A 23,201-nucleotide genomic window follows, 5' to 3' on the forward strand; every position below is an offset into this window, starting at 1 on the left:
CAAATACGCACATAATCTAAAAGATAAATTACTTTTCTAAAAACAGTAAACTTGCTTTAATTTTACAGACACATTATTTTCGCTGGTTCATTGTTCAAAGTAATAATAATATCTAAAATCTCAGGGAAAACCTTTCGCTTCCTATAGTGCAAACACTAAATTGATACAAATGCAACATAAAATGCTTTTTCAGAAAGGAAAATATCACATTTCCTTTTCAAACAAGTCAGCATAAATGCATACAAGGAACTTCACTGTAGGATACGGTCTGCCAGAAATGAAACAGAATGATGTATGTTGAGTACAGAGCAGCCATTACAAATTTGAAATTTTTTAGTCTCTTTCTTTTATTTCAGACAGCTTGACAATAAGCATCTCAGTACCTTTCCACTCTCACCGTTGTCACTGACTCTCAAATAGAATGATTTCTTGTCTGAGTGACTCTGTGTTTGCAAATTATCTATTGTATAATATTCTCACATGATGTCCTCAATTTTAATAGATGGCACAATAATATCTCACCTAACTAAGTTGTGTTCAAAAGAAGTAAGCACAGTGAAGGTTCAGAGAACAGTAGTCACCATGCTATGTAGAATTTGCTCTTTTTAAATTTCAATCATTTTCTTAAACTATTCAAAAGTACTGCACAGTCATGAAGACATTGCAGAATTATGGGTAGGTTGCAGTCTTCATTGTTCTTTAGAAAATCCACTTGATCTTCACTCTGTGAATTACAAAATACCATTTGGGTGACAAAGAGAAAATCTATTATTACAATGTAAAAATACACTGAGCTGATGATCTCTCTACACAATGGTCCTCTGATTTTCATTGAACAGACTGAAAAATACAATCCGGTAAGGACTAGGGCTAAGCAAATTTAAACAACAAATATAAATGCTAAATACTGCAGATACTGAAACTCTGAAATGAAAACTCCAAATTCTGTAAGTACTCAGTAAGTCAGACAGCATGTGTTGTGAGTTATCTTTCCATGTTGATGACCTTCAGTCAGACTGGAAAGAAGAGGCTTTATATCCTTTAAACAGATTGAAGCTAGGAAAAGGAGGTTGAGAAAGACCAAAAGGGAAGTTTCTCAAAGGGTTGAAAGATTATTAATCTGAAGTTTAACTCAGTTTCTCTCTGTATAGATGCTGTGTATTTCCAGCACTTTCTTTTTTATTATAAATTGAACTCTGCGTTCAAGAAAGGACTGTCACTCACATATATATTTAAAATCGTTGACACAAAACTTTTGCATTTGAACCAGAGGATTGATCGTTCCTTGAACAGCAGACATGGCAAATGAAATGTGTTTTCTGTGCATGAGGCTTTTTTTTAAACTGTTGATGCACTGTGAAAAAGAAATCATCAATCAATTATGATACTGTTTGAATGAGAAAAGTGTTTCAGTTTTTCTTTGTGTTTTCCTTGCAATCTCCCCATTTGTTCCAAAATCCAAGAATGTGAGAGAATGTGCATTGCTCGAAAAAAAACATGAAAAAGCTCCAACCCAAACTATTAATCATGTGTTCTGTTCTCAATTGTTCAAAAAACATTGAAAAATTAATACAACATTGTATACTTATTTCATTTTACATTGTAAGAGAATGTAGACTGTTCAAGTCAGGCCATTGTTTACTTTGTATCAGTGATAATGGGAACTGCAGATGCTGGAGAATCCAAGATAATAAAATGTGAGGCTGGATGAACACAGCAGGCCCAGCAGCATCTCAGGAGCACAAAAGCTGACGTTTCGGGCCTAGACCCTTCATCAGATGAAGGGTCTAGGCCCGAAACGTCAGCTTTTGTGCTCCTGAGATGCTGCTGGGCCTGCTGTGTTCATCCAGCCTCACATTTTATTATCATTGTTTACTTTGTGTTCTTTTCCAGCGCCTTTTGACAATTCTGTAACTTCTCATGAGACTATTTCTGTGCTTTATTTTTCAGGATTCTCCTACAGTTTCTCCATTCCAACTGCTTCCCTTACCCTAATTTCTAATGAATCTTTGTTTTTTGTAGATATTTCACATTCAGTTGTATAATATCCTACATGTCAGCAACATGAATTCAAAGTGGCATATCATAGAAAACGGTTTCAACTAGTGAAGCTTTTTTGTTTCTGTGGACAATGGATTAGCACACTGAGATTTGTAACCTTCTCCCTGCTGTGTCTACATCTGTTTCCACAGCTGGGGTTTGCCTTTGAGGGCACAGGGAAGGGAACACTCCATGCAATTATGTTGTGTGCCTTTTTAAGCTGGCACATTCAAAATAAACAGTGAAAATTACTTTATTCAAACTGACAATTTGCCATTTTCAACACTTTGTAAATGTATTTGGTTTGTGTCATTTATTACAAAACTACATATAGATTGTACTCATCTGACAAGGATTGTACTTAATGAGCCGTGGTAATATTTTCAGAGACTTTAAAAGTGTTTCTCATACGAGTGGAAACAAAGTTATTTATCGACAGAAGAATGTAAAACAATTGTCTTGACTCCTGAAAAAAAATGTGGAGACTAAGGGTTCTTGGAAGTGGGAACAGTTTAGCACCAGGCAATGATAGACTTTTAGCAACTAGCTGTATGAAAATCCACTAAAAATGGCTTATATTTAGCTCAAACCCATGGGTTGGGATCCGTCATGTCTTGGAAAGAACCCAAGTTGATTCTCTGTAGCCTGGGTGACATTTTCTGTTGCAGGTATTTTTAATCAACATGCTCAAACATGAGGCAGGTAGTATTTGAATCCAGAACTTCCTTCCCAGAGATTGAGACAAGACACCTGCACGACAAGAATCTTTGTTTTTATATATGAGTATGCTATTGAAACCTAGAATGAACTGTTCTGCTCTTAAATTGAATTTTAAAATGACTTGATATTACCTTGAATTGTAAACAAGGCTGAGATACCAGAAAACAACATGCTTGGCATTTTTGCTGTTATGAAATGTTGCTTAGCCTAAAAGATTGCTTAAAGTGCATTCTCAGTAATTATTTGCTTGTGCTCTTGAAATTCCTGCACTCTGCAGCATCTAATGGTAGTTCTGCAAAGCCCTAAGTAAGCAGCTTGGTAATATTCAACATTGTTCCAGTAATGGAGTTGTAATACTGATGGATAAAAACATTGTATGTTTCTGCAATTTTTCCCTCTTCAGACTTTCCTTCTTATTCAATTACTAGCTCATCAGTTTTACCAGTTTTTCTTGATCTGTATCCTTGGGGCTTAGCAAAATCTTTTCTCAACTGACTTGCTAATAAGATTGAAGTGACAGTGTTTCTTTTTGTACAGCCTACGTTCTATATGCAGCTACTTTTCTGTGGAATGGAGCATTATACAGTTGACTATTCTGCAGCTTCAATGTTTCAAAAGGAAATATGTAAATTATATCATACAAATTAGATATTCACCAGCACACATTTCTAATTCTTAACAGTCATTTCATAGAAGAATGTGAAAAGTTATCTTGCAAAAATGAAACATTTATTTTTACTCATTTACTTGTTCCATTCCCCACTATGCCAGGGTTTGAAATTAATAAACAAGCCATGATATGATACATTTATTCCTGATTTGCAGACCAGAATTTAATCGACAGCCAACATTCCTTGAACTGATCTTTAATTACAAACCCTGTGGTGTGCATGCTGTTGGTAAAGTTGTAATCTAATCTTCATTCTTACTTTCCTATAGTGCAAATAACGTTGTTGCATTAATGCAATATTGCTTGTCTTGTTACTTATTTACTAGTTCCAGTCTTGCTGAACGTCAGTTCTTCTGTAAGTGCAACATATGCAAACATCAGCTGGATTCCAGGAATGGGACATGCAGCTTCTGAATTTTATGTTGCATACATGAATAACCGTAAGCTGTTCTCACTCTCTAATTCTTGTAGAAATTGTAATCAAATCCCCAATGGACCGATTAATATACCTGTTCTACTTGCCCCACTAACTATGACTAATGAAGCAAATCAATGCAGTTTATTTCTTTATAACTCACTCTCAAATTAGCATCAGTTACAGGCAGTTTTTTAAAGGTGCAAATTGTATTGTCATTGTATTATTCGAATTATTATATAAGTTTCATTGACATTTTAAGAAATAAAAAGTACAGTGATAAATGTGACATAACTTATTATAATTAAACCTAATTGTGCTTGAGTTGTTTTGGGATTAAAATCCCAGCCAATGTGTTGGAGTTAATTTTCTTAATGCAATTTCCATAGGTAAAGGTAAATGGAAGATTTCAGACGTGGTAAATGTTTCACAAAATTTCCACATCTTAGAAGGGCTAGAACCTGGAACTGAATATACAATCCGTCTTATGGCTAAGAACTGGTTTGATAACTCTAGCATTTTTGAAGATGTTATAGAAACAAGGGGAAAAGGTGAGGCACTGGTCCCATTTAAAATCTAGTGAACACATTTTTCATACATACAAATAAATATTTTGGAAAAAATACAATGGCGGAGCCAGTGAGGGGGTTCAGCCACCACCTCATCACTGCACCCCCACTCTTACAAGATCTTCTAGCGTTTACGTAGAAGGTTGTAGACAACCATACCTTTGGAGGAGTGCTTCTATTTCACTTCTAGGAGTCCACATTATTTATTTTCATCTCATGTGTTTGACCTACAGTCAGTCCAGTTATGGCTGAGCCTTCAGGCTTGGTTTGGGAATATTACCTCAATACCAGCTTGGTGTTCTGTTCTCCAATTTAGACAAATTTAAATGGTGCGATCTGCCCTGCTCCCCATCCACCTCCTGCCCTCGCCACCTTCCAAAGTGGCCAAGTCATGCTCCGCCAACGAAATAGCTATAATTTATATTCAAAAGTATTGTTGATATGGAAAACTATTACCTTTAGATTATAAATCACAGAAGGTAAAAAAAGGATGTTTGTAATCAATATGAATTGTTGCAATGGGACAACATGCATAGAATTTTCAATTTTTTGACGTTCTGCATATATAATGCTTTGCTGTTATCCTGACAATCAACTGAGGCTTTTTTTTGTAATTCATCAGCATTGTTTGTGCATGGCCTAACTGGTGCTTTTGCCATTGCTTAGTAGACTGTTGTAGGCATGCTTTATCATTCACTCATGACGGGTATATCAAGCCAAAATCATACATGAGCTAGCAGTGAATGAATCAACCTAATCAGTATCTATGCACACTGGTAATTTAAGGTTCCTTTTTAATTTCAAAGCTATTCTCAAATCCCTGAATAATTTTATGTACTTGTTCAGCAGATGTCAAAAACAATTTACAGAAACTGTCATCTACTGCAGAAGAAATGGTTATTACATGGTGTTACTCATAATTGTAGTCTCTTTGCTCAGTTCATATGTAGATACTTTGGGATTAAAATGGAATTCATGAGACAGGGATACAGCCAAGAGTTGGTTGGCATTGTGACCAGTGAGATAAAAAAAAGCAATGACTTGATGTAAGATCATAGAATTTCATAGAATATTACAGCACAGAATAGTTGAGAATAACGTAAACATTTTCAACATTTCATAGTTGTTAGATTTTTCTTCTGGAAACTTGGAATTGTTCTTTGTTGACATTTGCTGATGCAGCTCTTTCATGCATCCATTGTGCCAAATAACATCATTGAGACCTGTTCTTTCAAAAAACCCTAGTTCAAAAATATAACACTGCGCAACTTAAGTATTTGAGTTTTTTTTTCTACAGGTGAGGTTTACTTGGTGTACATTATAAAATAAATGAAGCTTCTGATGAACAAGTATCAATGAAAAGAATTTAACAATTCTTGACATTTAGATAAAGTTCATGGATTAAAAATGATGTGTAGTATATTGATTGAATAAAGTTGCAAGAATTTTCATGAAAAAGATGGTTTAATTTTACTAATTGCTATTTTTCTTGATGATTAATTATGTGGACTATTAACAGCTTATGCAGGAATTCATGGAGGAATATCTACACAAGGATGGTTTATTGGCCTAATGTGTGCTGTTGCTCTCCTTACCTTGATTTTACTAATTGCTTGCTTCATAAAGAGAAACAAAGGAGGAAAATATTCTGGTATGTACTTGCATTTATTCTTTCATGTATATAACAGTAAATAAGTACTGAATATTCATGCATATTCTGATAGATAATGTTAATTAAGATAAAAGGAACACGGGGTACAAAAGAATATTTCAAAGAAGCGCATTCAGGACATACCTATTAATTGTTTTCGATAGTCCTGAATATAGATGTTACTTATTGGTTTCTTTTCTAATTTTGTGATAAAATTAGCCCACAATGAATTGCGATACAATTCTAGTTTATATTAATGTTTGCTATAAAAGAATATTTGTGGGCTTGTATATTTAAATAATATATTTAAAGTCCAAGTCTGTGCAAACTTGCCATATGAATATTTCCAGCATGAATTATGATGTCTTCATTTGGATTAGAAATTGCAAATTCTTTACTCAGAAAGCACAGACATTCCAGTGATTTTAAAAACCTCAACATCTTTGCTTCCAACGATCCCACAAACATTTCAGAATTATATAAAAGTTGATGATTGTATGATTGGAAATTGTTTCGTGAGCTCCCCTTTCTTTCATCTGAAGACCATTGTTAATGTATGCGCCAATATATCACCAGAAGATAGGCTAGTATTGATATAAAAGCATCTGCATCCAATTTGTTACAGAGATGTTAGGAACTGCCAATGCTGGAGAATCTAAGATAACAAAGTGTAGAACTAGATGAACACGGCAGGCCAATCAGCATTAAAGGAGTAGGGGTCTCGGCCCAAAACATCAGCTTTCCTGCTCCTCTGATGCTGCTTGGCCTGCTGTATTCATCCAGCTCCACACCTTGCATCCAGTTTATAGTGTTTTAATTTATGGATATGCTTTTCACGAAGCATTTTCCTTATTCATTCAGAGGATGATGAGCACTGCTGGTAAAAGACAACATTTGTTGTCCATTTGTAATTCCCTTGAGAAGGTGACAGTGAGTCACCACTTAAAACTCAAACTACCTGTGTAAACACTTCGAATTAAAAGCTTGCATTTCAAATATTGGGTAGAATCTGATTCTTTGAGCAAAGTACTAATTCCATGGAGAATTTTTGGAGGGATTCTTATGATGAGCGACAGCGAAATTTCTCATTGTATCATACCAAACGTGTCTCGATGATAACCAGCTGCATCTCTGTGACCTCCCTCCTGTCGAATTCTATCCTCACGTACCATAGACCATGCCGAGTGACTTGCCACTCATCAAAAACCATGGAAAGACTGATATTCCTTGCTCCCACACCGTCTTTGAAAAGCTGCTTTCCACGTGGACACATCTAGGACAAATTTGGCATTGCTCTTCACCAGCAGCATAATGGTGCATCAACCACAAAACCAAGCTGCCTTGGCATGCAGCTGACACTCATTCCTTTGCACATAAAATCCCATTCTCTCACCCTCTTCGCTGTTTAACTACTAGGCTGCAACTTCACTAGACTTTAACTATATTCTGTCTCAAAAATCCTGATTATATCACTGTTACTCTGTTCTCAGTGCCTACCGGTGAGACTTGCAACCTGTCATTATCATTGTGTAGGAGAATATGACACCTAGGCAAGGAATTTGTCAATTCCAAACATGACCACCTTTTTGTAACCAGCAAAAGTGAAGCCAAACACTGCCAATAGAGACTGTAGTTCACCCCTACATTGCAAGCCAAAGGGTGGCATCCTGACCAATGTCTAATCTACGGTCTATGGTAGTTCACTGCACCCAGCTCTCATCCACTGAAACTGGGTGTCAGTCAGGTCCTGTGTGGCTATTAGCTCCTTACACAGTCGAGCTCTGTGACAGACAGGGAGAGCTTCCTGCTCCTCAGTGTTGTCATTGTCTTCCTAGGAAGACCATTCCTGTTTCCCCAGATCTTCAGCATCTAAACGTCACCTTGTTGCCTGCTGGAATTGCACAGAGCACAGCACACCAGGATGATGTGGCACACTCTATGTGGAATAGACTGGAGTATGCCCCAAATCAGTCCAAATAGTGGAACCACATTTTCAGTAGCCCTGTTCGGTGCTCCACCATGTCTGTGGCTGAAGCATGAGCAGCATTGTTTTTGCCTTCTGCATCAGTCGAGGCACTGTACAATGGTGTCGAAAGCTTTGGTCAGCATTGGTAGCCCTTGTCCCTCAGTAGCCAGACTCATGAGGCCCTTGGGCCCGAAACTTGACAGGTACGTAAGAGTGCTTCAGGGTTCATGAGTGGTGAGACTTGCCACAATAGTGGAGAGATACCTTTAGGAAGTGGTAACAAGAATCACAGACAACCTGAACATTAAACAGATCTCTTTCCTGTGAATTAATTACAGAGAGTTCTGATATGACCTTCTCATAACCATGTGCATACAGTGTATGACAGCCTGCACCTGAGAAAAGCCAAGTATATTTCCAGATCCTACCTGGGCTGCACACTCTCCTGGTCACTGGGGAGCAAAATGTGACTTTGTACAGATGGCCTTCATCATTGTCCTGACACACTTGTGAATGTGTGACTGAAAAATCCCACATAGGTCGCCTACTGAACCCTAGAAGGAGACTTTGCTATCAAAGTTCAAAGGCGCTGTCACTGGAGGGGTGGTCTCCCAATCCTGCAACTCTTGGGTCCCTCTCCAGCACTCAAAAAAGTCCTGTTACAATGCCCCAGGACAGCCACATCATTTGTTGACACTGCGCTTCGCTTATCCCCATAAATGGAGGCAAGACCATACATTTCTGGGTTCGCTGTGGACCATACACATCGTGAAGGGCCCTGTGGCTACAATCTATCCCTGAGCTGGGAGCTTCTCAGCTTCCACCGTGGCCTGCTCCTGCTACTGGGCTTACCATCACACCTAATCCTTCACCCTCAATGAAAGGTGGCAACTACAACCAACATCCTTCCAGCATCGTTAAGCAGGCTTTTCCAGTGGAAAAGGCCTGCAATGGAAACACAATGAGCTAAACATGTATTTACGTCTCATATGTTATAGATGAGAGCTGAATATTCTTCTTCAAACAGTGAGAGATGCTACACCCTGATAATGAAGGTTTCTGTCTTCATTATCCATTTAGCTTCAGCCTCAGAATGTGGAGATGCTTGGTGAAAAAGAAAAAAAACATAGGAGCAGGAGGAGGCCAGTCAGCCCTTTCAGCCTGCTGTGTCATTCATTAAGATCATGGATGATCGTCCAACTTAGCCTGTTTCGACCTGTCCTCAGGCCTTAGGTCCCTTTAAGCCCAAATGCTATATCCAACTCCTTTTTGAAGCATAGAATGCTTTGACCTCAGCTGCTTTCTATGGTAGCAAATTCCACAGGCTCACCACTCTGTGAGTGAAAAAAAGTTTCTCCTCATCTCAGTCCGAAATAGTTTACTCCATTTCCTCGGACTGTGAGCCCTGGTTCTGGACTTCCCCACCATCTGGAATATCCTTCTTGCACTTTTCCTTGTCTTATCTTGCTGGAATTTTCTCAATTTCTCGGAGATCCCATTCTTCTAAACTTGAGCGAATACAATCCTTACCAAGTCAACCTCTCCTCATGCATCAGTCCTGCCATCCCAGGAATCAGTTTGGTTAAACTTTGCTGCACTCCCTCTGTGACAAGAAGATCCTTCCTCCGATAAAGAGGCCAAGAGATTAGTTCTGAGGAAGGGTCACTGGACCTGAAACATTAACTCTTGATTTCTCTCCACAAGTGCTACCAGAACTGCTGAGCTTTTCCAGAAATTTCTGTTTCTCTTGCCAACATACGACTTGCCTTCTTTACTAACTGCTGCACCTACACGCTTACATTCAGTGACTGGCTTATGAGGACATTCAGGTCTCATTGCGTATTTCCGGCTCTCAATTTATTGTCATTCAGATAATAATCTGCCTCCCATATTTTTGCTCCCACAGTGGATGACCTCACATTTATCCCCATTGTACTGCCGTGTATTTGTCAACGTATTCAACTTGTCTGAATTACACTGAAGCACCTCTGCCTCATCCTCTCAGCCCTCCCAGGCCTTTTATGATTTGGGCTATTATTGTCACATCTACCTAAGTGCAGTGAAAGGTTTTTTGTTTTGCAGACAGTGCAGGCGGATCATATCATATTAAATGCATAAGGATAATCAAACAGAGTGAGGAATACAATGTTACGGCGACAGAGAAGGTTCGCAAAGAAACAGATTATGTTAAGTTTAAAATTTGAGAGGTCCGTTCAATTCAATAACAGCGGGGAAGAAGCTGTTCTTAAATAGTTTGGTACATGTTTAAACTTTTATGTCTTCTGCCCAACGGAAGAGGTCGGAAGAGATTAGAACTGGGATGGGAGAATTTGTTGATGTTGTGACTACCTTCCTGAGACAACGAGAAGCATGGATGGAGTCAGTGGATGGAAAGTTGGCTTGCATGATTGACTAGGCTGTGTTCACAACTCTCTGTAGTTTGTTTTAGCCCTGGCAAGAGAAGTTGCCATACCAAGCCATAATGCATCTGGGTAGAATGCTTCTTCCGGTGCATCTATAAAAATTGGTGAGAGTCTTTATGGATGTGCTGAATTTCTTTAGCTTCCTGAAGAAGAAGAGGTATTGTTGTACTTTCTTGACTGTCACATCAACAAGGGTGGAACAGGATGGATTATTGGTGATTGTTACTCCGAGGAACTTGATGCTGTCAATCATCTCCACCTCAGCACCATTAATGTAGACAAGGGTGTGCCCTCCACCTGGCTTCCTGAAGTCAATGACGATTTCCTTTGTTCTGCTGACATTGGGGGAAGAGATTGTGATCTTGACACCATGCCACCAAGCACATTCCTGTCTTTTGCCTTGTCTTTGTTTGAGATCTGGCCTACAGTGGTGGTGTTGTCAGCAAACCTATAGATGGAGTTAAAATGAAATATGGCTTTATACAGTCATGAGTATATAAGGAATATAGTAAGGAGCAAGGACGCGGCCTTGTGGGGTGCCAGTGTTGAGAATTATTGTGGAGGAGATGTTGTTGCCTATTCTCACTGATTGCAGTCTGTGTTAGGACCTCAAGGATCCAGTTGCAGAGGGTGGAACAGAGGCCAGGGTCTCACAGTTTGAAGATTAATTTGCTTATCATTACAGTGTTGAAGGCAGAGTTGTAGTCAATAAGTGGGAGCCCAATGTATGTATCATTGTTATCCAGATGTTTCAGGCATGAGTGTAGGGCCAGGGAGATGGCATCTGTTGTGGACCTGTCACTGTGCATAAATTGTGATGGTGTCATATTATATTTAGTTTCCTCATTTAAATCATTAACATATGTTGTGAATAGCTGGGGTCTTAGCGCTGATCCCTGCGGTCCCCAATAGTCACTGCATTTGTGAAAAGATCCATTCATTCCTACTCTTTGTTTCCTCTATGCCAATCAGCTTTCAATACATTTCAGTACACCATCTCCAATCCCAATGCTTTAATTTTACGTGTTGATCTCTATTTGAGACTTTGACAAAAGTCTTCTGACAGTCCAAATAAACCAAATCCACTGGCTCCTCCTTTCAACTGAGTTATATCCTATAAAAATTCCAGTAGACATGTGAAGGTGCCTTACCAGCTGAGTGGCCAGCTCATCACATCAGAACAGAGTGCTATCTTTACTGCAACAACCTCTTTTCCCAGACCTGTCTCACTCAGTCAACTTTCCATTCCATTCAGTACATACCATCGATAAACTCACATGACAGATGATCAAACTGTCATCTGTGTCATCTCTGACTGTGAGCAGCCCAGACTGTCTTAACATATTTCCAATGCCCCGGACTGTGTGTGGACTGTGCCTTTTCTTCCCCCTTCCCCTGACAAATCCCCAAAGACAAGCAGCCTCTCTGTGTTTCTACATTAAAGAACATATCAATATGGCAGCAGTGATATCTTCTGGCTGTGGCTGAAGTGCGAGGTGCTAACTGGCATAGCACAGCATGTGAAGGCAGAGTATGGATGCTGCCCACACGGAGAAAAGCGCAGACTGAAACGAGTTTTGAGAGAGCAGGGAAGCAGTCCTGAGATGCTGCCTAGTCCCATCTGTGAGTGTTTTTGCAGCAACTTTCAATGCTAGCTGTTGCTTCTTAAGCGGCCTATACATGGATGGGAGGGATGCATGGATGGACGAGCAGGGTTAACAAATGTCAGCCATTGCAGATTAAAGTATTCAGTTGATCCTCATGGCAACAGATGACGCTTGGTGCGAAGCAAGGTGGAGGCTGGTCTTCAGCTACCTAAAGACATGCACTCTGATTTCCGTGATTTCTCAGCACCTGGCTTGTTTGGCACATTTGGTAAGATAGGAAGCTGAATATCAAAGAGTTGGGTTGCTGCATTAATAAGACATAGTGCAAGATATAATCTCACCTAATTGGCAGCATGCCACTGCCTGGCTAGAAATTTTCTTTCCCACATAGAAAATGTATAAAAAATGCAGTGGAATGCCCTCAAAGTCAATTTAAACCTTGCCTGACTTTTTGTCTAATTATGCCACAAATCTTGTCATAGCCCACATCGCTCACACTCCGAAAGGGTGTTGCCAATTGTCTGTAATGTAGCACACTCTGCCCATCCAGTGTTGTTCTAGAGCAGGTTTTTGAAATTTCTTTCCAACATAAGTCAGCATTTTATATTAAGGGAATTTATGATGATTAAACCATCTTGAATAGAATAATTTTACCATTTTTAATGGAAATATAATCCAGATGCTAAAATTATTTTTATATTTTGAAATCTGAGAGAAGGAGGTAAAGTAATGGTTAAATCATTGGACCAGGAACTCAGAACAACAAGTTCATTTTCTGAAAACACTGTAAAATTGCAATTCAATGTAAATCTGGAATAACTTTTTTTGATTTTCATGGCGACCATCTAAACACTATAACTTGTTTTAAAAAGCCTCCAGTGTACTAATATTGTTTATGGAAGGAAATCTGCTGTCGTTAGCTGGTCTGGCCTACCTGTGACTCCAGAGCACACTTTAACCACTGATAGCACAATCAAGGATGAGCAGTACATGGCCATTGAGCCAGTGAAACCTCATGCCATGAGTAAATAAAAAGAAACTGAAACTGTAACCATCCAGTATACAAGCAAAACTAATTGATAAACAGATCATCCAAAGTATAATTTTACAACCCCGTCTATTCATTAAATTGAATAATAGGTGTAGTTTGTATTGACCAGGATATTCTGTCTAAACAGGATAAAGAAAAGAAAATATCAGTTATATTTTTGTCTGCCTGCTAAGAGAGCACAACATTAAAAAATTGGATTATTTTAAGTTGCATAATTGATAATCCTGGTTTAGTAATAACTTAAATTCATTAGCCTAAATGCTTCATTCAGTTTCATGTTGGTAAACACCTTAAATATTCTTGACTCAGAAAAATATGATTTGTTATTTAAGTAGTCAAAGGAATACAGTTTCTTTCGATAGAAGCTGCTCAATACTCCATGCTGTCAAATCCTAATTGAAAAATGCTTTGTTAGAGAACTAGTGAACTCATGTTTTCCCCCCAGCATATCCCCTCAAGTCCCAGACTCAAGTCTCACTTCTTCTTGCCGACCAACTTATTTATATTCCCTGAACTAAAACAAATCCCAACCCAACATCCTGAAGTGAATTCCTTATTTATCTAGTCTCTGAAGCACTGTTTTCTTTAACAAGTCTAACTTTCATCTGCTCTGGTTTGCTAATTAGATTCCTTTCATTATCGAGACCAAAGACACTCTTGACGCTCATTAAAGCAAATAATAAACATAGATTGGGAAGGAGATTGGATTCACTATTATGAATGAACACAGAACCTGCAATTTCTGAACTGATTCAAGCTGGCCGAAATAAGGGTGCATTTGGGGAAAAATGTTTATGAGACACAGACTCAGGGTTCAGTATCCAAAGACAATAACCGCATTTGTCACTGTTTAATGGATCAGGCAATACTGCTGATATCATCAGGTTTCTATTTTTTGATATTGTATTCTGAATGCCCATCTATAATTTGTTTCACAGATAAATCCCAAGTAGTTTTATTCCTTACAATTGATTACACTTTCTGGTTAAAAATATGCAGCTTTCCAGCCCCATGCCTCATTTTTTGTGATTTATTTCAACCCCATGCCTCATTTCTTTTGACTTTTCAAATCAGATGATGCATCTTAGCATATCAGAGTACACAAATTGTAAAATTTCAAAATAACAACACTGTTTGTGGAATAATGAGATCATCAATGTTTTGGTTGAAAATATCAGCATGTGACCTTATTGCACAGTACCTGGGGCCAGAAAACAGAAAAAGTACTGACACAAACAATTCTATTCAGCAATTTTTAAAAGTTTGTTTTATTGGTGACATTTCTATAATGTTAGATTCAGCACAAAGCCAGTGTTCCAGCTGAACTCCATGGATAACAGCCAAGAAGCTGCTGCACCGCTTGCTCTGTGATACAGAGCAATGCTGTTACAATCCCTGTAAAGAATGATAACAAGTAAAAATAAATGAATGTTCAGCAACCAACTCAAAGGATTTATAATTTTAAGACATTCATTGTAACATCACCTAAACACTCCTTAATAAGGAATTAATCAACTAAAGTGTCGAAAATCTATCTCCTTTCTAACTTTTTTCACAAGACCAAGGGCCACAACGCATGAACATGTCACTGTTCACTCTGCAGCATTGTATTCTTTACAGCAACCAGTCCAAAGTTATTTCCAGCTTTTAAAAAATTTGCTTCTCCCCATTTTAAGAAGTTGAGAAGTCCAGTTTACATCAAATTTAGTTTTCATCACTATTCTAGGATTCCTGAAGTGTATTCCACAGATCTTCAACTGAAGAATGAGCTTCCATGAGTATCCTGCCCTGTTGCAAACTAGAATTTTTCTGTACTATTAGTCACAGCTGCTGTTTCTGTCTCTGACCCTCTCATTCTTTCTCTGTCTGTCTCTCTGTCTGTCTCTCTGTCTCTTTTTCTGTCTGTCTGTTTCTCTCTCTCTTTCTCTCTGTCCAGGCCAAGCTCTTCATACTAAAGGTCTCTGAGGCCATAAATTTGTACAGAACAAAGCCAGCTGTTCCTTTCTTTGGGTTTAGGTGTAAAAGTTGGCATTTGGGGGTGGGTTTTGGCGTGAGTATCTCTTCAGGGCCAGTTCAATCAAATACTTTTCTTTCTTGCCAGCTCTGTCACCACTTTCAGTGACAGGATAATTATGCCGCAGATACAGATGAGTTAAAACTTCCTTTCACTAGCAAAAGTTCTAGGCTGTCAGAATAGAAGTCCATCATCTAATCTTAACATCTGTCTCTATTAACTTACTTGTGCATTGAAAAGGGCTCATCCAGACTTTATGAAATATTATGTCTTTTCTTCTTTCAACTTACTGTGGAGAAGGTTATGCATTACGCCCCACATTCTGCTTATTTGTGTACCTTATGGAAAAACTAACCTATTATTGATTTGCTACCTTGCAATCGATAACTTGAAGTCCATTTTGCATAAAGACAGAAAATACAAGTTGTTGTGTGCATGCAATATTACAGTAGCTGATTCACACAATAAGATTTGTCTTTCACAATCTCTGGGTCCCCATACAAATCAGCTAGATATTGGGCAGTAAGTTGTGTACTCACAGGGCTGACTTTTTGTCTGGATACAAGAGGGCATATCTGTGTGAAGAATTAGCCACAAAAGCATCGAACCCTCACAATGCACAGTGAGCACCAAGCTTCACAAGTCAGTGTCAGACAAGAGTGAGGATATCTTTCTCAGCATTCAGCTTTGCTGATGAAAGGTCCAGCTTTTAGTTTGTGCTTCCTTGAGTTTTAAACCATTGTTTTAATTAGCTGAAGACAGATTTTGGAACATCCTTGATTCCTGAATTCCAACACACGAAAGATCTCTCTCACACACAGATATACCCTCTCTCTCTCGCTTTCGCCTTCTCTTCACACACACAGACAAACAGACCTCTCTCCCTCTCTCTCTTACATCCACAGATGGACGGACGGACGGACACACACACCACACACAGACACCACACACAACCACTCAGTCTGACCTTGCTTGCTCCAAACCGCACTCACACACCGAAAGTCCATCCTCTGTTTCTCTCTCTCTCTCAAACATATACTCTGCCATCCGTCACACACACTACTTTCCCTCTCATACACAGAAACACACACTGCACTCCATCACGTATACAGATACACACACTGTACTCCCTCATCTGCACAGATGCACACACTGCTCTCCCTCAGACACCCGTAAACACACTCCCTCATGTACACAGGTGCATACACAGACACACACACTGCTCTCCACCAGACACATGTACGCACACTGTACTCCTCGTATACCTAGGGACACACACTGCTCTCCCTCACATACACAGATACACACACTGCTCTCCATCAGATACATGTACACACACTGCAGCCCCTCACATACACAGGTACACACACTGCTCTCCCTCACATACACACACTGGTCTCCATCAGATACATGTAAACACATTGCACTCCCTCATGTACACAGGTACATACACTGCTCTCCCTCACATACACAGATGATACACACACTGCTCTCCCTCACACACACTGTCACACAAAACACCAGTGGAGAAATAGCAGTTAGAATTCTTCCAAGCACACAATCCTCACTATTTTACTCCAGCTTTCTGAAAAGAAATGCGAGAAAAAACAAAAATTTCCGAAGATGTCCCAAATGTTTAGCAGCTTTTGCATGTTTTTGTAGCCTGCTGTTTGTGTGGCATTCAAGCATTATTTGCTCTTGCTGATGACAAAATCAAAATAACCAAATCCTGCCATATGTTTTCATTTCTTTCCCCAAGAGCTCCCTTGACCCTTCCATTTCAGATGCTGCTTTTCTTCCTGCTTATTCTCCAATGCTTTATAATATAACATAATATTTATAATATAATATATAATATACAATGAAAAACAAAAATGAGTGAATCAACAACTCACAAAGGCTCCAATGATAGCATCAGCCAGACCACCATCACCGACAAGAAACCCTCAGAGTCGCATATCACTCTGATTTATCCAGACTTGAAATTATATCCATGCTGTGTCACTGTCACTCAACCCAAAAATGCCCTTCCTCACAGACCCCATCTACTTGGACACTACTCTCAAGTATCTGATTGCTGGTGGATCCTCCAGCTGAGATGGTGGGACTAGAGCAGGGGCAATTGGAATGACCTGCATCAGTTTTGCCACCTGTAGACAACCATCTGCAACACTCAATGTGCCAGTCAGCTGTTGGCAAGACTTGGCCTTGGTGTAGTTCTAATCAGCAACCAGGCAAGGAATCCAGACAATTGTGTCTGCGTGCAACAAGCCCCAGGACTCCCCTTCCTTCCTCAACCCTCACACTTCATCTGCTCCCCCAGGCCTCAGCAGCCCAATTCCTCCCAAAACTCCCAGGTTTCGAGAGATCCGTCCCATCCTCCCCAAGTCTTTGCCATACCCAAGTCCCTCGAGGTCCAAGGACATAGTCTCTCTCGCTCGCTCTCTCACTCTCGTTCTCTCTCTCCACACCCCTCCAATTTGGTCTCTCCCACTCCATTAGTCTCTCCCACTCCCCTCCAATATCACCACCCCATGGGCTAGAGCTGAATGAGATGATGTCTTGAGCATAATTTACAATCCCAGTTGGTATGGTGGAGTTGGGTGGAGCAATTCGGGGGCACGGGGAAGAATGAGGATCTTGAGGAAGAGCTGAAGATCTTGGGGGAGTTCAATGGGGCAAGGATCACAGGTGTGGGAAGAAGTCTTGTGTATATGTCATCGAGACTGAGGATTGGGGGTAAGTGGTTGCAGAGGCATGAAGACGTATAAACACTTAACTGTTTCTACTTCTGTAATCAACAATGTGTATCAATGGTGCATAGTATTTAATATTGACACGGTGGCTCAGTCGTTAGCTTTCCAGCCTCACAGCGCCAGGGCCCCAGGTTTGATTCCAGCCTGGTGCAACTGTCTGTGTGGAGTTTGCACATTCTCCCCGTGTCTGCATGGGTTTCCTCCCACAGTCCAAAGATGTGCAGGCTGGGTGGATTGGCCATGGTAAATTGCCCGCAGTGTTCAGGGGTGTGTGGGTTATAGGGGAAGGATCTGGGTGGGGTGCTCCAAGGGGTGGTGTGGACTTGTTGGGCCAAAGGGCCTGTTTTCCACATTGTAGGGAATCTAATCTAATAGGTCCAGGGTTTAGAGCATTTAAAAAGAATAGGGAGGGGGGGAAAAAGAGGCAGGGGTGTGGCACTACTAATCAGAGAGGGTATCACAGCTACAGAAGGTTCCATTGTTGAGGAAGATCTGCCTACTGAGTCAGTATGGGTGGGAATTAGGAACAGCAAGGGAGTAGTCACCTTGTTAGGGGTTTACTACAGGCCCCCCAATAGCAGCAGTAAGACTGAAGAAAGCATAGGTCGGCAGATTTTGGAAAAGTGTGGACGTAGTAGGGTTGTTGTAATGTGTGACTTTAACTTTAACTTTTTCAATATTGATTGGAACCTCCTTCAAGCAGAAGATTTGAATGGAGCTGTTTTTGTAAGGTGTGTTCAGGAGGGTTTCCTAACTCAGTACGTTGACAGGCCGACAAGGGGAGAGGCCATTCTAGACTTGGTGCTCGGAAACGAGCCGGGGCAGGTATCAGATCTTGTGGTGGGAGAGCATTTTGGTGATAGTGACCATAACTGCCTCACATTCTACATAGCTATGGAGAAGGAGAGGATTAGGCAAAATGGGAGGATATTTAATTGGGGAAGAGGAAACTATGATGCGATTAGACATGAGTTAGGAAGCACGGACTGGGAGCAGTTGTTCCATGGCAAAGGCACTATAGTCATGTAGAGACTTTTTAAGGAACAGTTGTTGTGAGTAATGAATAAATATGTCCCTCTGAGACAGGCAAGAAGGGGTAAGATAAAGGAACCTTGGATGACGAGAGCAGTGGAGCTTCTCGTCAAAAGGAAGAAGGTAGCTTACATAAGGTGGAGGAAGCTAGGGTCAAGCTCAGCTCCAGAGGATTACAGGTAGGCGAGGAAGGAGCTCAAAAATGGTCTGAGGAGAGCCAGAAGGGGGCATGAGAAAGGCTTGGCAGAACGGATTAGGGAAAACACAAAGGCATTTTACACTTATGTGAGGAATAAGAGAATGGTTAAAGAAAGAGTAGGGCCAATCAGGGATAGCATAGGGAACTTGTGTGTGGAGTCTGAGGAGGTAGGGGAAGCCCTAAATGAGTTTTTTGCCTCTGTCTTTACAAAAGAAACGAACTTTGTAGTGAATGAAACCTTTGAAGGGCAGGTGTGCATGCTGGAATGGATAGAGATAGAGGAAGCTGATGTGCTGAAAATTTTGTCTAACATTAAGATTGACAAGTCGCCAGGCCCGGACCAGATTTGTCCTCGGCTGCTTTGGGAAACGAGAAATGCAATTGCTTCGCCACTTGCGAAGATCTTTGCATCCTCGCTCTCCACTGGAGTCGTACCTGAGGACTGGAGAGAGGCAAATGTAATTCCTCTCTTCAAGAAAGGAAATAGGGAAATCCCTGGCAGTTACAGACCAGTAAGTCTCACGTCTGTCGTCTACAAGGTGTTAGAAAGGATTCTGAGGGATAGGATTTATGACCATCTGGAAGAGCATGGCTTGATCAAATGCAGTCAACACGGCTTTGTGAGGGGCAGGTCATGCCTCACAAACCTTATCGAGTTCTTTGAGGATGTGACTAGAAAAGTTGACGAGGGTCGAGCTGTGAATGTGGTGTATGTGGACTTCAGCAAGGCATTTGATAAGGTTCCCCATGGTAGGCTCGTTCAGAAGGTCAGGAAGAATGGGATACAGGGGAACTTAGCTGTCTGGATACAGAATTGGCTGGCCAACAGAAGACAGCGGGTAGTAGTAGAAGGAAAATATTCTGTCTGGAAGTCAGTGCTGAGTGGTGTTCCACAGGGCTCTGTCCTTGGGCCTCTACTGTTTGTAATTTTTATGAATGACTTGGATGAGGGGATTGAAGGATGGGTCAGCAAGTTTGCAGACGACACGAAGGTTGGAGGTATTGTTGACAGTATAGAGGGCTGTTGTAGGCTGCAGTGGGATATTGACAGGATGCAGAGATGGGCTGAGAGGTGGCAGATGGAGTTCAACCTGGATAAATGTGAGGTGATGCATTTTGGAAGGTCGAATTTGAAAGCTGAGTACAGGATGAAGGATAGGATTCTTGGCAGTGTGGAGGAACAGAGGGATCTTGGTGTGCAGATACATAGATCCCTTAAAATGGCCACCCAAGTGGACAGGGTTGTTAAGAAAGCATATGGTGTTTTGGCTTTCATTAGCAGGAGGATTGAGTTTAAGTGTCATGAGATCTTGTTGCAGCTCTATAAAACTTTAGTTAGACCGCACTTGGAATACTGCGTCCAGTTCTGGTTGCCCTATTATCGGAAAGATGTGGATACTTTGGAGAGGGTTCAGAGGAGGTTTACCAGGATGCTGCCTGGACTGGAGGGCTTATCTTATGAAGAGAGGTTGAGTGAGCTTGGACTTTTTTCATTGGAGAAAAGGGGGAGGAGAGGGGACCTAATTGAGGTATACAAGATAATGAGAGGCATAGATAGAGTTGATAGCCAGAGACTATTTCCCAGGGCAGAAATGGCTAACACGAGGGATCATAGTTTTAAGCTGGTTGGAGGAAAGTATAGAGGGGATGTCAGAGGCGGGTTCTTTACACAGAGAGTTGTGAGAGCATGGAATGCGTTGCCAGCAATGGTTGTGGAAGCAAGGTCATTGGGGACATTTAAGAGACTGCTGGACATGCATATGGCCACAGAAATTTGAGGGTGCATACATGAGAATCAATGGTCGGCACAACATCGTGGGCTGAAGGGCCTGTTCTGTGCTGTACTGTTCTATGTTCTATGTCAAATCAGCATTGTGCATCTATAACCCTCAATGTGACACAGTGCAGATGGTATCTCAATCATCGAGCCAACCAGACAGTCTTTCAGTGAACATTACCTGGTTCTGATTTATTTGATTTATTATTGTCACATGGACCAGGTTAGAGTGAAAAGTATTGCTTTGCATACTATCCAGGCAAATCATTCCCAACATGAGTACATCAGCGTAATAGAACAGAATGCAGAATATAGTGTTAGAGCTTCAGAGAAAGATCAACTTCAATTTCTGAGCGGTCTGGTCAGGAAAAAGCTGTTCTTGAATGTGTTGGTATGTGTTTTCAAACTTTTCCATCTTCTGCCCCATGGAAGAGGGTGGAAGAGAGTATAACTGAGGTCGGAAGGGCCTTTCATTATGTTGGTTGCTTTCCTGACTCGGGGTAGTAGATTGGGTCAATGAATGGAAGGCTGGTTTGTGTTTGCAACACTCTGTAATTTTTCGCACTCTTGGAGGGAGCAGTTGTCATACCAAGCTGTGATGTATCCAGGTGGAATACTTTCAATGGTGCATGCATGATGATTGGTAAGTGTCATTGTGGACATGCTGAATTTCCTTTGCCTTCTGGGAAAGTAGACGCATATGTATACTTTCTAGACAGTAGAGTCAACTTGGATGGACCGGAATAGATTGTCAGTGATATTTACTCCTAGGAAATTGAAGTTCTCGATCTTCTCCGTCTCAGCTCCATTGATACAGACAGGGGTGTGTCCTCCACTTCCTGAAGTCATTGACAAACTCCTTTATTTTGCCGACATTGAGGGAGAAATTGCTGTCTTTTCATGGATTTCATTACAATACCTGTTCTATTTTTTTTTCTGAAAATGAAGTTTTAAGAACAGATTGTCCTTTTGCTGTAATATTTGGTTTGTTTAATACAAACTAATAAAATTACAAGTCTCACAAACTTTTGTTTTTCACATGACATAATACATTTTGTTCTTGGTTCCAATGATCTGGGAGCTTTACTGACTTGGTAAGAGTTTTACTTTTCTCAAGGATTGTAAAATATTTTCTATGGAATGGCACAGAATCTTAGGAGTGCACATAGTTCATACTGAGTGAATGGATACATATCCCACATGGGGATTTCAGGTCATATTGTGAAGCATGGGTGATTGGGGACCATCGAGCATTAATGGGAGAATAGAGGTAGCATGGGTCATCTGAGGGACATAGGGATACATGTGGCACAGAAATTGTAAAGAGTGGACATGGGTGATCTGAAGGGGCGGAGGCGGCATGAGTTCGGCAGGGTTACTCTGACAGAGCATTATACTAACATAGAGCCATTGAACAGCATGGTGTAATGATCCAAGGAAGCCTAAACTGCCTGGGGGTTGGGTAGAGCACATGACAGAGGTGACATCTGTCGCTGTTGAGAGACGGGAGATTGTGTTGAGGAACTGAGGTGAGGCTTCTAAATGGCCCAATCAATTCTCTTGCTCTTCCCATGCTGGTTTGCAGCTTGATAACTCTACCAGGAACTCGTCAGGTTTGTCCAGACAAAAATGGCATGTGGAGTCACAGATAATAGGTGTGAATCTTGTGAGCCGTGAAGATGCATCTGGTAGATTTTCCTGAGGGTGCAGGATTTTTCAACCCAGGTAAACAAATTTCTGATGCTTCACATTTTCATTTAAGGAGAGCCATTTTGGGAATCCAAGACAGATCATTATATTTTGTCTATAATTATATGCAAACACAGTAGGCCTGATAACACTTATTGTCTTATTGTACTGTGCACAAACTTCTGCCAAATCTGGTGCACATGTGAAAGACAAGATACATTTCAGTGTGTCATTCCATTCAGAACAATGATTATCGGTAATGCTAAAAATGACAAAAGCATTTTTACAAAGTATGCCTATCCAATTATATTCTGTACAAATGTCATTCACCTGTAAATAACTATTCAGCTTTGAGAACTTTTGGTTCTTCTTTGTTACTTAATACCTTACAAATTTGCCTATCAATGAAAACTTGACAACAGAATTTTGTGAAATAATTCTTTCCTACCAGATCAGATGTTCTGCTGCGTAGAGCCTTTGAGGAGAGATGATGATGTTTGTCTTTTTAACATTGCTTCTTGTTTTTTGACCTATGGTTATACTGTGTATAGCTGTAACGTAACTTTGTTTTTCTTAGTTTCTCTATTGTATAACTAAGGATTGTGCCTGGTACCTTTGCAGC

General features: G+C 40.5%; 1 protein-coding gene across 14 annotated transcripts in view; it reads left to right on the forward strand.

Annotated features, from left to right (window-relative positions):
* chl1b (cell adhesion molecule L1-like b) overlaps positions 1 to 23,201 on the forward strand; it is an 818,676-nt gene that overhangs the window by 755,831 nt on the left and 39,644 nt on the right. For 10 of the 14 annotated variants that reach the window (XM_059649905.1, XM_059649903.1, XM_059649912.1 and 7 more), the window contains 3 exons: positions 3,757 to 3,870; positions 4,235 to 4,396; positions 5,934 to 6,065. The exons of 1 other annotated variant lie outside the window; for it this stretch is intronic. In XM_059649905.1, the coding sequence (XP_059505888.1) occupies positions 3,757 to 3,870; positions 4,235 to 4,396; positions 5,934 to 6,065 (408 nt within the window). The remainder of the gene's footprint in view (positions 1 to 3,756; positions 3,871 to 4,234; positions 4,397 to 5,933; positions 6,066 to 23,201) is intronic. 3 more of the 14 variants (XM_059649914.1, XM_059649913.1, XM_059649915.1) reach the window with 3 other exon arrangements.

The sequence above is a fragment of the Stegostoma tigrinum genome, chromosome 11, assembly GCF_030684315.1.
Source record: "Stegostoma tigrinum isolate sSteTig4 chromosome 11, sSteTig4.hap1, whole genome shotgun sequence".
In the NCBI taxonomy this organism is placed as follows: domain Eukaryota; kingdom Metazoa; phylum Chordata; class Chondrichthyes; order Orectolobiformes; family Stegostomatidae; genus Stegostoma; species Stegostoma tigrinum.